General features: G+C 53.5%; 1 protein-coding gene across 4 annotated transcripts in view; it reads right to left on the bottom strand.

Annotated features, from left to right (window-relative positions):
• Positions 1-14,756, bottom strand: part of PSD2 (pleckstrin and Sec7 domain containing 2) — a 53,520-nt gene that overhangs the window by 20,993 nt on the left and 17,771 nt on the right. The window contains exons 2-8 of one of the 4 annotated variants that reach the window (XM_040078367.2): positions 14,402-14,502; positions 11,907-12,422; positions 7,848-8,336; positions 6,596-6,790; positions 3,534-3,614; positions 2,954-3,066; positions 2,282-2,340 (exon numbers count right to left, since the gene is read on the bottom strand). In XM_040078367.2, the coding sequence (XP_039934301.1) occupies positions 2,282-2,340; positions 2,954-3,066; positions 3,534-3,614; positions 6,596-6,790; positions 7,848-8,336; positions 11,907-12,379 (1,410 nt within the window). In that variant the 5' untranslated portion in view covers positions 12,380-12,422; positions 14,402-14,502. Of the gene's footprint in view, positions 1-1,522; positions 1,829-2,279; positions 2,341-2,953; positions 3,067-3,533; positions 3,615-6,595; positions 6,791-7,847; positions 8,337-9,593; positions 9,671-11,906; positions 12,423-14,401; positions 14,503-14,756 lie in introns of those variants that run through there. The other 3 variants (XM_058422493.1, XM_058422491.1, XM_058422492.1) reach the window with 3 other exon arrangements.

Here is a 14,756-nt window from a genome sequence, read left to right as displayed (position 1 = left end):
AGCACAAACAGCACCAGCAGAGCAAGACAGAAAGTTGCAACAACTTGGATTATCCTACATGTGTAGTCACGATGCCTTAGGATTTGGCTTTTATATTTTTCAGATCCTGCTTTAGTGTGTAACTCTGAAACTCCACAGCCTGTCAGCTGCTGTTCTCCCATTTCATTCAGACACAACAATTCCTCTCCTGGCCTGGAACTCAAGGACACCTCACTGTCTCAGGCCCTGAGAAATGTAAACAATGTGGAATGGAGGGGGAAAAACTTGGAGTAAATGACTTCATTACCTGAAACTCTAATTGATATGTAAATGAACCAAACTTTTAATTATGTGGAAAACCATCATCCACCTTGGGTGTAGCCCCTCGGAGGCTTTTGACTGCCCAAGGTGCACCTACTGAAGGCCTTCAATAAATACCTGCTTTTACTCTCTTAATCTTGTCTAACCTCTGTTTTAGGTCCATTCCAGAGCATCAGTCTGAATACTTGGAATGTTGGTTGGTGACTGCTGGCTTTTAACACCAACTCCAGGTGCTTCCACGAATAGGGAATGTCTCATTTTTAGAGTTTTCTGTGTGGTTTGGAAACGGAGTCTGAGTACACCTGAGCAGAAAACCAACAGTGCTAAGGCCAGGTGCAAATCTCCTGCTCTAAACCTCTGTCAGGTCTTTGCTGGGATGGTGAACCAGCCCATGGCAGAGGCACTGCTGTGAGGAGCTGCCCCTCCACAGACACAATCCACCCCCCTTTCCTCACCAAGGGCATCTCCCACTCCAGCAACGCACAGGAAACACTGCAACACACGCACAACAATAAAAAAGGAAAATAAAATCAAAAGTGACATGGAATATCATGGCAGCAGCTCCGACAAGGAGGGGTGGGAGATCAAGTCACACATTCCCAGGTACACCACAGTTCATGGAGGTTTCTTTACACCAGGAGCATTTCATGGGATGATATCGGCTGCTAATGGCCTGCTGAGTAGGGAAGAACACTGCACAATCACTTAGGATTCCAGACAAACAAAATTCCTTACTGCTTTTAACACAATCAAAGAAAGTAAAATGCCAGTGCTTTAAAGCAAAACACTAGAAGGACTGCACTTACCACCTGGTAAAGGGTTAAAGAGCAGAAAGAGAGGTTCCAGGAGCAGAAGGAAATGGAAAAAAAAAAAAAAAAAAAGAAAAAAAAAAAAAAATGAGGAAAAGGAGAAGAAGAAATTAATGTTACACGTGCAGAAAAATAAAGAGAAGATTTTTTTCAAAGAAAAGCTCAGGCATTTGCACACCTGGTCAAAAGAAAGCTATTTTTTGCTGTGCCTAGATATCATGAGAACATTTCTTCTTACCAGGCCTCTGAACCAGCTTGTCAATGAGGAACAGAAATTATAAGGTTTATGAGGTTTAGGGGTTTTTTTGGTTTTTTTTGTCTCTTCAATTATGTCTGTCTTCCCAAAGGCATATTTTGGATTTTTTAAAAAGTTTTTTTACTTAAAATAAACTAGACAAAATAAGATTATTTTGGATTGAAGTCACATAGTTTGCCTTTTGCCACAATGCTGCTTTTGCTTCTGCAGGAAGTGATTTGATGGAAATGATTCCTTGGCTCCAACCATTGTGGTTGGAGGATGGATGCTCCATGAGACTGATCCCACCACTACCCCACTGTGAGCAGAGGCAGGTCACTGGGAGCCTCGAAAAGGTGGTGAGAGATCTTCTCACAGCTTCTGCCATTTTCCAGCCACTCTTTTGGGCGCTGAGCTCTGCTCACTCTGCTCTTTGTCCAGAGGCCTCTCTGCTGTGAAACTCTCCAGTGGCTGTCTGTTACATCTCGGGGAAAAGGAACAGCTGGAACTCACTTCATGTTTTGGGAAGGAAAGATCAAATCTAGACCTGCGTAAACCCACTTGCAGCAGTTTTTGGGGTCTTGTCTGCATCACAAGAAGGAGCAGCTAGTCCCACAGGGACTGGCAGGGAAGATCTCACCGGGAGCTCCGGGGCCAGGGCTGATCTGGGCAATAGGGGAGGAAGCAGCGCTGCCCGTCCCTGCACAGGATCCCTGGTGTCAGCAGGACGTGCGCCCTTGGCTCGAGCGTGCAGTCACACTCAGGCGTGGGCTGGCCCCAGGCCTGGGCCTGGCACCCAAAATTCCACCTGGAGCAGGTCAGAGAACCCTCTGCCAACCCATCTCAACTGTCCAGCAACACACACAGCATCAGGGGACAGAGCTGTACCCTGAGAAGGAATAAAGGATGGAATAAAGCTCCTCCAAGGGCTACTTACGTGGCCGTGGAGGTCTGTGTTCAGCAGCATCAGGGCACAGGTGAGTGTGTGAATCCCATCTGAAACACACAACAGTCACACAGCTGTGGCTGATCACCCCCCTTCTCACGCACTTCTGGTGTTCGCTGTCTTGGCAGCACAGCTATTGCAAAACCAAGGCCAGTTGCTGTGTCTGGGGTCCTTAAAGAATATCTGCTCCCTTCAGCTGTGTAGGATTTAACACAAAAAGCCCAAAACAAACAACACAAAAAAAAACAATCCCAGAGATATCCTCTTTTCCCTCAGACTTTACCTTTTCCTAAAACAACCACCATAAAATTGGCTTCAGAGCAGTTTTGCTTTAAAAGACCAAACTTCCCACTTCTAAACCCAAAGCAGCTGCTTGTGAAAGTAATATTCCAGTCCCTGCCTTTTGTGAGGTCCTTCGAGGACCAGCCCATGTTTGCAGCCCAGTGCTGTGAGCTGGCTCGCGGAGGCTGCTGTGGCTCTGTTTTGGGGGGGGGTCAGCACCCAGCGCCCCCAGCCCCTCCCAGGACAGGGATAACGACCAGGGCAGGATCCCTGGGAAAGGGAGAAGCTGCAGCCGTGTCTGCCCGGCCGTGGGTGGCTGGTTTTGCCCTCCAGCTCTGTGCCCTGTGGCGGGGCAGGGAGCCAGAGGAAAGGGAGCAGTACCTTCGGAGGTGCTCTCCTCGGGGTTGCACTGGCAGTAGCGCCGGGAGAAATGGATCAGCACCCGCTCCCGCTCCTGCGTCTCTCCCATCAGCGGGAATGCTTTCAAGAACGTCCTGCACAGAGAAAGGGATGCTCAGAGAGGTGCTGCTGGGGTGGAAAGGGGTCATTTAGCCTCCCCCCAGCCCCACACCCTGCAGAGGGGAAGCAAAGGGATCCATGGAGCTGTGCAGGGAAATGTGCTGCCAGCTGGGATCTGACGCACCTCGGGTGTGATGGCACCACGGTTTCCTTGGACGGGTTGCCCATCCCAAGGAAGAAAAATTGCTCCCACTTGCTCTGATTCTGGATGGGATGGGATTCCTGGGAGAGCTGCTCTCCACCCTGGGGAAGCAGGCTGTGGGCCCTCCTGTCAAAGCCCACTTTCGGAGGCAGCACTTTGTGCCAAACATGACACCAAAGACTGAAGGACAGCCTGGACCTCCCCCCAGCCCCTGCTCCTGCCACATGGATGGCTCACACAGTGCTGGGAAGCCTGGAGGAAACCCCAAACCCCCACCACTCTCTCCATCCCAGAGCTCACCTGAGTGCTTTATCAAGGGTCAGGCCAGTGAAGTCAAAGAAGCTGAGGTACTCCTCTGCTACCAGCTTGCTAAATTCATTACTGTAATTAAAGAGGGAATGGTCAGCCCCTTCATCAGGGAAGAAGACACTGTCCACCAGAGGAACAGCAGAATGCTGCCTCTTGGCCAGCCCAATCCCAGCAAGACACTGCAGACATGATCTCAGACACAGGGAGACTTGCTCCTGGCCTGGAATGATGCTGGAAGACCTCCCTGATGTGCCCACAGCCAGCCCCAGACACCTGAGAACAAGAGACACCTGCTCTGCTGCAGCCCTGCGCTGTGCTGCTGGCCAGGCAGAGCCAGCAGCAGGAGGCCATAGGGGTATTCTGTCCTCCTCCAGCGCCTGGCTCTCTCCCACTGCTGGATGTGTCCTCTCCTCCCACTGGAATACTCCTGCTCTCACCCATGCAGGCTCTCACCCACCCTCTCACCAGAGCTCTGTGGCAGATGGGTGCTGCTGGAGCCTCAGCGAGCTCCAGGCAGGGGCTGCTGGCTCTGCCAAGGGAACTGGACAGTGTCACAGGACACCAGAAGGCAGCCAGACCCCTGCAAACAATAAACTCCTGCTTGTTTATCTCCAGGACATAGATGGGACTCTTCTCCCTGCGCTCCAGAGCCAGTTAAAATGCCCCAGGCCACGGCATAGCAACAGTGGTCAGGGCAAGACCGTGTCCAACTCTAAGATGGGCTTTTGGGATTGGTTTCTTCCCTCAGGAACTATCCTCTGTCTCTGTGCCAGTGCCAGCCCTTCCTGCAGGAATGGGTGACACTTCCACCATGACGACAGAGACATTCCTTCAAGGAGAGCAAGGCATTTCCCACGGGGACATTCCTGCCATGCTCTGGCTGGTGGCCCTGCAAGGCATTTCCTGTGGGGACATGCCTGGCATCCTCTGGCCGCTGCCCTTTCAGCCTCCACAGACCTCCTCTCACCTTACACCCCAGTTTGATGCTCCCTCCCTCTGCCTGCTTGGGGGGTCCAGGCACCAGGAGTTCTGACCTGCTGGGTCACAACCCACCCAGGGGGACACAGGAGCCTTTTCTCCCTGTCCATTCCCATGTGGCTGGACATGGAAAGATTTCCATGCAGGGCAGGGATCCTTTTGGCATCACCTGGGTCACTTCAGATCCATAAGAAGCTTGTGTGAGTCAAAGCTCCTCTCTGGGGGATAAAACAGACCTTGTGCCCACGTGGTGCTGCCCACGGCTGGACCCTGACAGACCCCAGACCCCAGGCACTGCCATGCTGGAACTGTCCTGCAGGGATTTGGGGAGCACAGTTCTGGGGAACCCGACAAGGAAGTGCCTGGCACTGCCACCCTCACAGCCTGGGACAGCTCAACCTGCACCCAGCACAAGATGCGGCTGTGGGCACTGATGGGGCTGAGAGGGCCGCAGAGCAACGCTGGAACAAGACCCTCCCACGGAGAGCTCAGTTTGCCCTTCAAACATTTGCCCTTCAGTGGGACAATGGTAATTTTGGTTAATTTCACAGAACTGAGGCAGATGGAAGCAAACTGTGGGGAGATATCCAACCTGCAGCATTTCTTTGTCAAGCCTTTTCTGCCTGTTTGACAGTGATGAATAGTTTTGGCTTTGGTTTACTTTCTTTTTTTTTTTTTTTAGAAAATTGTCAATTATCACAAAGGAAAAAAAAAAATTGGTAAAATGAGATTTCACTTTTTGTACAGCCTTCCTACATAGAGCTGGCCTGAAAGCATCACTTAAACTTGGTCTGCTCCTGGCAGTATAGGTTGGTCTTACATTGTCTTAAGTGAGCCAGACTGATTTAATACCTATATTAATCCCTATAAATACCTACCTTCACCCTGTTTCCTCTCCTGCTCTGCCAATCCACTAGCGTGACCCAAGAGTCTGCAGCTCTATTTAGGTCCCATGTCAGGAAATGGTTCAGGTGTCAGAACCCAGCTGATCAAAACAAAACTTTTATTTCAAAGGCCGTGTGAATTGCCAGGTGTGTGTCACCAAAGAGCCTCCCAAGGCGTGAGGGTTGCGCGTGTGAGTGAGGACTGCACCAAAGAGCAAAGGGACAGACTCAGAAACCCAGTGCTTGAAACTTTCCCCCTCAGTGAGCTGTCATAGCAAATTTGAAAGAAAAGAAGGATGTTACACACCTGAGGCAAGAGCAACCAGCAATGCACCTGCTGCAAGAACCTCAGCGAAGGAGGAGAGTGAGGGTGCTGCAGAGAGCCTCTCTAGGAGACAATTCCTGGGCTCTTTCTGTCCCAGCACTGAGCTGGGAATCAAGACAAGCCTTGGTACTGAGAGTGTAGGTATTTGCTGAGGGACAGGTGGGTTCTGCTGGCCGGGCAGGGGGTAGATGTTCCAAGGACAAAAAGAAAAAAAAAAGAAAGAAATCCCAGCAACACAGGTTATATCTGATCCAGGCGAAGGATGATGGGGATTGGTGCCTTCACACCCACCGGCATCCTAAAATAATCTGTTACTGCTACACTTGTTACTGTTACTCTGTCTCTTAGAAATCTCTGTAGCTCTCCCACTTTTGAACATTTTTTGATTTCCCTTCTGCCTTACCCAGGCAAATCTACCGGCTAAAGAGCCTGGACCTCCCTGTGTGTCCCTGGCTCTCCAGAAAACCCTTCCCACCCTCGTACACACTGGGTCGGGAGGCTCTGCAGCAAGAACATCTTGGGGTGCAGACATGAAAAACCTGGGGAGTGGCAGGGAGCCCAGTGCAGAGGCAGGTCTGGCTCCCAAACCCTTCAGCCTGGGGATTGCTTTAGCCTTTCTGGGCTCTTCCTAAAGGCAGGAAGCTCTTGGTTCTGGTGCGCAGCAGCCCGTGACGTTTGCCGCCCAATACCACAGGCAGCTTGTAGGATTCGTATTTTAAGGCTTCAACTGGAAGGATCTCCAGCATCCCTGACCCCATCCAGCACACAGACCCGGCCCTTCCTGCCTTTTCCTGCCCTCCCAGCATGACCAGTGCTCCCCAGCCCCGTGCCTCTGCCGCCCCCTCCCAGGGCTGGCTCCCACGTACTTTTTCCCGAGCTGTCGGGCCACGTCGCAGCGCTTGAAGCCCTCGAGGTTGTAGAGGCGCTTGGCCAACCTCTTGGCAGCCTCGCTGTCCGCCCTGCAGCCGTTGGCCAGCGTGTCTGTGCTGCCCTGGTCCAGCTGCTCCGTGCTGCCCATGTCGGAGTCCGAGTCTGACAGGGTGTCCTTCAGGCTGGCGTCGCTGCGCAGAGACAAGAAACATTCAAGGAGCCGCGGCGTGACGCGATGAAAGCCGCAGAAAACGCCACGTTTCGATTTCTTCTCGCCCTCACGCAAAGATGTATGACAAAAACAGCGCTATGGCTGTGAGGTGGACGTTGGACAAACCTCCCTCCATTTCAGCTCAAATCAAACAGTGCAGCGCAATTCCAGATCGGTAGAAAAGGCCGGGGAGAGGGCGGCCTCCCCCTGAGAAATGAGGATGTGTCAAAGTAAGTAGCCTCAACACCTTTCAAGCTTCCTCTCTCCCCACTGGGGCCCCAAGCTCTTTCCAAGCCATGGACATGCAGGAAATCTTAGGGATAGATGCCATGCTTTTCAGTTGAGGTTATCTGCTGAGGATGAAAAACCACACTTGTACAAATCCTGTCAATGGGACTGGCATCAGACCAGCTTCTACTGGTGAGCTGCTCCCCTGTAGGTGCCTGCTGTGCCCACAGACAACGCTCTGAGCAGCCCTGTGGCACCATCCAGGTGGGCACACGGCCCATATCTGCCTGCCCAAGGCCACTTACAGCACCAATTCACGCATTTTTGAGCAGTGTGACTCACTGCTGGCCTGATAGCTGGACATAGAACCTCGCTCCAGCTCTCCCCTGACCTGGTTGCTCTTCACCTGGATTCCCCACGGAGGGAAGTGCCCTATGGGTGTGCTGCTGCCTCCCAGGGGTGATGGTTTGGGTCTGAGCTGGTCCAGAGGATGAATGAAGTCTCTGCTCATCTCCTCATTGCCTGCAGAGGAACCTTTGGGGATACCCTGTCCTAAGTGAAACCCTGAGGTTTCCCTGCCCTTCAGAGGCATTTGGGAGGGCACCTGACCGTCCCCAACCTGCCAAAGGCTTTGGAGGTGCAGGTGAAATTTTTCTTGCCGGTGTTTGGCCTTTCTGCCACAACAGCACATGAGAGGAAGCACAAGGGGTGAAAGAGCAGTTCCAACTCAGTCATGCCCACTGAGCCTTGCTCCTGCACTGGGATCCCCTAAGAAAAGGAGCCACAGTCCAAGCAACTCCCTGCCTTACCTGATGGAGTTAATGATCTTGGTGGCATCTTCCTCTGACCCCTCCACGTGGAACCCATTTGGAATGCTCTTCAAGGACAGCCGGCTCAGCACATTCTCTGACCTGCTGCTGGTAATTGAGTGTCTGAGAGGGCTCCCAAAATCCCCCTCTGCTGGCTTGGCTGCTGCCTGCTCTTGCTTATCTGCAGCCATGTGGTGAAGGGCTTCTCTCTGCTGGGCTGCCAGTTTCTGCTCCAGGAGCTCGGGGCTCTCCTTGGCCCTTTGCTGGATCAATGGGGTGAGCGGTGCCTCAAAACTGACACAGCTGTCTGTCTCGTCTGTGAGGGAGAGCACGTCCAAAGAGTCCAGGCTGCTGTAGTAGGTCCCCTTCATAAGGTCAGACTCAACGATCTTCTCGAAGGTCGAGCTGAAGCCATCCCTGATGTCTTTGAACTGGAAATGCTCCCTGTCATCATCACTGCAGCTCAGCTTGGCATCTCCAGAAGCAAACCTGGACCAAAAGGAGAAATGCAGAAAATACTGTCAGGGCAATTCTTGCCCCGTTCCACTTGGAGCTGGGAGGCAAGAGAAGAGGCAGAAACGGCTGCTGTGATAATGTTCCTTGGGATCTTTCTGTGGTATAACAGAAAGATTGATTCCCAATTTTGTTACAAGATTCTAAAGCTGAAAAAAAATTTTGTGATGAGCAATCCCAGAGGCCCATCCAGCCCTTAATTTGGTCATGTTCCAGTAAAAAACAGACCTGTGAACTGGAGACTTTTGCATATGACACCTGCTACTAGATCCAGTGCCAGAACAACCTCGTGGTTATTACTTAGCAGGTCCCACATTGCCATAATCCCAAGGAATATGGCTCTGTTCTTTCAATACCCTGTACAGAACCATTTCTATTAACAGCTCACACCACAGACCTTTGTATATTCCAGCCCTGTACTTGTCCCCTGATGGCCCTTCACCAACCCCACGTCCATCCTTTGGACACTCCCTAACAGCTTTAGATCTCCCTCATATTGTGGTGCCAGAGCTGCCCCAGGGCTCGAGGTGAGGCCACCCGAGCTCAGAGCAGAGTGGGACAATGCCCTTCCTGGCCAATCTGCCGATGCTGGGCCTGATGCCCCCCAGGACACGGTTGTCCCTCCCACCTTCCAGGGCACTGCTGACTCATGTTCAACTTGCCGTCACAAGTCTGCTGTGTTGGTGGGGTGTGGAACCTGCCAGAGAAGGACATGATGGAGACCAGGACTTTCTTGCCTCTGCACTGCAGTCTTCCTGCAAAGTTTTTCTAAACTTTATTTGATGGAATGTGATTTTTTTTGACAGCTCTATGTTGCCATTGGAGGAAACGTGGAGGCAAAAGCTGCAGTCCCAAAACTGCAGGTGCTGAGTGTGTCTACGAGCAAAAAGCGGGGATTTCTCTGTTAAAAACTTTGCTCTTTCTCCATGAGTTCATGGGGCTGAAAGCAGAGAGTATCATTCCCTGGATCTCGCAGTTGGACTGCAGAGCTGTGACCTTCCTGAGATCATCAGGGCCAATATTGGGGGCTTCTGAGAAGGCAAAAGACCTCTAAGGCAACATAGCCACAATGAAAGGAAAATGGGGCTTTGACACACAATAGATGCCATGGGATAACCCAGAAAGGGGGGACAGGGATTCAGTTAATGCAAACTGCAACACAAACACTCAATCTTTGGCTCTATTTCCCTGATTTTTTTATCAACCCTTTCCTGCAGAGATGCCCTAACCTACCTTCAGGAGGACAATAATGGGTTCTTTCTCCAGCTCTACCATGGAGTGATGACCTTGGTTGACTTCCTCCGTAAATTCTCCATTCCAGTGGGAAGAGCAAGTCTCAACACCTTCTTGTAAAGTACTTTAAAATTCAGGGAGAAAATGCATCATACAAGCAGCAACATGCATCTGATGACAAATGATTTGTCAGCAGGAACAAACAGTTGACTTCTCACTAGTAAAACGTCAGACCAGGTTCTCCTGTATCCAGAAGGGGTCATTACAGCAATTCCCAAAAGCGGAGTAAAGAAAAAAATGGGGAAACTCAGAGGTGATGCAGGTTGACAGCAACTTCCTGGTGCATTGTTCCATCTGTCACTTCTTCCTGACCCACAGTGACCCAGGAGAGCTGGGCAGTCCATGTGGTCAGGGCAGAGCAGCTCCACGCTGTGCTTGGCCCAGCCACACGTTCCTGCCGCTTACCCCAAAGATAGGTGGTCACAGCAGTGATGAGCTCCAGCACAGTGAGCTAACCCAGTCTGCAGGCAATAAGTGTTTTCCCAGACTTCAGCTGTGTCCCAGAAGTTTTCCAGCTGTCCTTCTGCTTTGAATATAGCGTGTGACTTGTCCCTTGTGCATTCGGCCTCCCAAAAGGCTCATTTGTTATCCAAGCGAATATGTTTAGAGCACGAGATCACGGACTCTGCATGCAGACCCCAGTCAGGTTGCATCATGTCCAAATCCTCAGCCTGTCACTTTTACCAATTCATGCCCTAGTACCTTAAAATAATTGCACTTCCAGTGATTGCAGCAGCGTTCTCTGACCACCCTTAGTTTCCTTTTGAACTCACAGCCTCTGCCAGGGAGCCACCTACCAAGCAAATATGATTCCCCTGAAACCTGAGAGACTTGCAGCTATCCAAGACCTGACTGCATAGCTCACGGGGCTCTTGGGACCTGCCTGGGGACAGGCTCCCCGAGCTCTCCGGATGGCAGCAGCCTGCCCTGGGCACGACCTCTGCAACACCCTCAGCTGTGCTTTTTGAAGCAGTGCTGCTGCTTCTTGCTCTTGAGTGAAACAAACCACCAGCTTTTTATAGAGAAGCCTGTTGAACGGCAGAGAAACAAAGCAGGAGGGATGCCTGCTGTCAGCCCACGCCCTGCGTGGCTCCCCAGCTCTGCTGCCCACGCTCCAGACAGTGCTCGGAACGTGCAGCTCAGCATGGAGCCTGCACGGGGCTACAGCTAGGAGGTGATTCCCAGGCCACTTTGGCCACCCTGTCCCTTCACAGTGCCTCTTCAGAAGGCCACACTCCTCTGGAACAACCTCTGCTGATCTTCTTCGGCCCCTCCTGCTTTGCAGCACCTCTCCTGTCCCGGGGTAGGTGCACAGGCAGGGCTGTAAAATTCACAGCACGCATCAACCCCGGGTGGCTGCAACACAGAACCCTGACTGATTTCTGGCGGCAAAGGGAAGCATCCATCCCCCTCCTGAAGGAATGGCAGAGGGAGAACCTCTCCTCATCCCAGTGACCCGTCATTCCCGCTAAGCCCCAGCTGCAGAATCCCATGGAGGTCTAGAAACCTGCAGAGGCATAAAATCAGCAGTGGACACCATGCCAGTGTGAGTGTCCCCCAGCCTGGAGAGCTCTCCAGTGAGCCAGCCTGCCAGAAGAGAGGACTGAGGAACATCGCACACGTGCAGGTTTGTCTCAGGCACTGGAGAATTGGATGACAGTTGTACCTTTTGTCTCACACTGCTGTCCCTGTCACCAGGCGCTGGTAACACCTGCCACAGGTGCAGTGGAGAGCAAAGCTCAGCGCCGTGCCCGCTGTCAGACACACAGCTGCCACCCGCTAGCCCGGGCACACCAGCCCCCCAAACAAGCCTGGCTCTCCAGCATCCCCAGGTGATGAACTTGCCCTAAGTTACCTCAGGTAACTCTGCCCTAAGGGCTGCAGTTGAATCTCCAAGTGAGACACCCCCAAAGTGAGCACACCCAGCTCCTCTCCAGGTCCCAAAAGCTTCCCTTTCACTTTAGCGACTCCCTGAGCAGACACTGGCTCTAATCACGGCTTTCTGCATTTGTAACGGAAAAAAAAAGCTGTGTGAGAAGCCCAGACAGGAAAAAGAGTAAAAAGTTACAAATAGGGGAAAAAATGTGCGAGAAGCCCAAAGAGAAACAGGAGTGGAAAGCCACAGCCAGCCACCAGGAGAGCAGCTGCAGCTCCTTAAACTGATGAGTTACACACGGAGCAGAGTAACTCGAACCGAGGAGCCTCGAAAACAACACACACAACCCGGGACCAAGCCCACCTCAGGGCACTCACCCGAACTGCTCCTCCGCCTCGTCAGCGCTCAGAGCTTCCGAGGACCCCAGGACGCTGTGCCACCGCCGCTTGCTGAGGGCCCCGCTCGCTCTCTGCAGGCTGGGGGAGCCCCCGTCCCCCAGCTCGGGCGTGTCCCCGTCCCGCGGCCGCTCCGGGCCCGCGGCCAGCGCGGCGTCCACGCCGTTGGCCAGCGCTGCCCCGTCCGCACGGCCGCCCTCGCTGGCAGCGCCCGTCCCTCGTCCCCGCTCGCCGAGCCTCTCGCCCGGCTCTGTCACCGCTTCCAGATGTTCGTCCCGCTGCTCCCCCTCCGCTCGGGAGGGCTGAGCGTCGCGCCGGGGGCCGGCTCTCCCGCTGGCAGGCTCCGCAGGCTGCTCGTCCCCATCGCCGCGGGCCGGCGGGGACGGCTGCGAGCCCGGGGAGCGCGGCTCGCCCTCGCCCGCGGCGGGCCGTGGCACGGGGCTGTGCTCGCTCATGGTCCGCTCCTTGTCCCAGCGCTCAGCTCAGGCTCGGGACTACCTACAAGGGAAAAGAAACCGCGGCGTGGGCACCGGGAAGGGCGGTCACGAAGGCAGGGTGAAGCCCCCGCCCCAGCTCGCAGCCTCAGCGCAAAGGTAGGGAAGGGCTCTTCTGGGGTTTGGTGCTTTTGAAGGCCCAGCGCCCTTTACTCAGGGCAGTGGGATGGGAGAGGAAAAGCTGCTGCTGTGGTGCTGAGCCACTGGGGCCCAGGCAGCCACCTTTCCTGCTGCTCCCATAACCCCAGGGGGCCTCAGAACAGGGGATGTGTCCCACGGGGGCTGTTAGTGCCCGGGGCTGGGGACAGGAACGTGGCATGGCTGCTGGGATGCTATTCCCCGGGATTCCCTGCCCTCCAGAAATAGGAGAAATAGGTGAAACAGGCAATAAGCGTGATTTATTCTTTTCTAACTGTTCTAAGCAGCTGTGCTGTGCCAGCCTGTGTGATTCTCCCTGCTGACTTAGCATTCCTGCAGAGCATCTTGCCTGCCAGAGCACCACTTCTCTTTTCCCAAAACGCAAGTACTGCTGAAGGGTGCCACAAGCTGCCAGCTAAAACTCTGGCAGAAGTGTCCTGATTGAATATTCCCTGGGATTCCCTCTCTGTAGGGCAAGGGAAGGACACTGGTTTGCACTAATATAAGTCTTTTTTTGACCAAAAGGCACTTTATTGGCAAACAGACCCATTGATGAAAGTCTGCAACGTCTTACAAGCACCATCCTCAGCCCCACAGTGCTGTGCAAGCTTCACTCCATCATGGCCCTCCCACAGCTGCAGTCAAGTGCCAGTAGAAATGATCTCTTCTAGAAGCAGGAGTATTCTGCATGGCACCCAGGCTGAGCCGTTGTAACAGCTGATTTTGGTTTTAAGCAATATGTGTCTTCACATATATTTTTAAAATATTATCTGTCTTCATAGGGCTGTTCAGCCTGAAGAAGACAAAGCTCCAGGGAGACCTTAGAGCCCATTCCAGAACCTAAAGGGACTCCAAGAGAGCTGGAGAGGGACTTTGATAAGGGCATGAAGTGACAGGACAAGGGCAAATGGCTTCACACTGACAGAGGGCAGAGCTGCATCAGAGATTAGGAAGAAATTCTTCCCTGTGAGGGTGGTGAGGCCCTGGCACAGAGTGCCCAGAGAAGCTGTGGCATCCCTAGAAGTGTCCAAGGCCAGCTTGGATGGGGCTTGGAGCACCCTGGGATAGCGGAAGGTGTCCCTGCCCATGGCAGGATGTTGGAGGATAATCTCTGAGGTCCCTTCCAACCCAAACCAGTTGGTGATGTGACTCTGATTCCACTGCACAGGAAGCCTGGCTAATCAGTGCCAGCAGGCAGACAGGATTCGAGGGTTCTCCCCCTAACTCGGTTCCTAACTCACATCTGAAGCAGATCATTCAAATTCTCTGCCTCAATTTCCCTCTCGGTGAACCATCACCCTTGAGCAGCCAGGAGGGTGCCCAGGTTCAGCAACAGACCCTGGGTGCTCTCACTTGCTGAGCTGAAGCCTTCATCAACAGTAAAATCACAAACTGCTTGGCCAGGTCAGGGCTCTACCAGTTGTTGTTAACGAGGGGTGCAGAACTGCAGCTGCCTCTGCTCTTATCCCTGTGGAGATGCCAGCAGCCCCTCCCTGCTGCTGCTTCCTCTGCACCTGAGAAGGGACGGGAGGGATTTAAACCCAAACACCCCTCTGTGGCCTGCGTGAGGGCAGATCCACACAGGTACGTGCTGAGCTGCTGCTGAGCAGGACAGATCCCAAGGGGAACCCCAATTCCTGCCTGCCTTTGCTGCCATCCCACAGCCCAGGCGATCCTGGGCCGCAGATCCAGCGTGCTCTCCGCATCCCGCTCTCCACAGCTGGGAGGTGTGATGGGCTGGGGGGTCCAGAGCCCTGCATGGGGTGAAGCACTCCCTGAGCACCGCACGTGCCACAGTCCCGAGATGGGACGAGTCCCTCCTGGAGGCAGTGCTGGCAGCGTTACCTCTTCTCCACGAGCATCCGTGCGCATCCCTCGCTGTCACGGCGCGCGGCACCGCCGCACCTATCGCAGCCGGGCGCTCCCGATCCCTGCACGGCCCCCGCCTGCAACAAGGCATCAGAGAAAGTGAGACCCAGGCCAGAGAGGAGAATCCTGCTGGTTTCCTGCCACCCTGCTGCTGCTCCCCCTCAGGCTGTTTCCCAGACCCATCCCATGACTCCTCAGCAGAGCACTGCAAGTGCTTTTTCCTCAGCATGCTCTGGTTCTCTGGGGTTTTCAGACACGGCAGTGCAAGAGTACTCCTTACACAGGGCTTCTGACATCTTTCCTTACAAAGCCCCCACAACCAGCTAAAGTG

This window comes from Hirundo rustica, chromosome 14 (assembly GCF_015227805.2).
Source record: "Hirundo rustica isolate bHirRus1 chromosome 14, bHirRus1.pri.v3, whole genome shotgun sequence".
In the NCBI taxonomy this organism is placed as follows: Eukaryota; Metazoa; Chordata; class Aves; order Passeriformes; family Hirundinidae; genus Hirundo; species Hirundo rustica.
The sequence above is the reverse complement of the archived record's forward strand: the minus strand, read 5'-3'. Positions and strand labels throughout refer to the sequence as shown.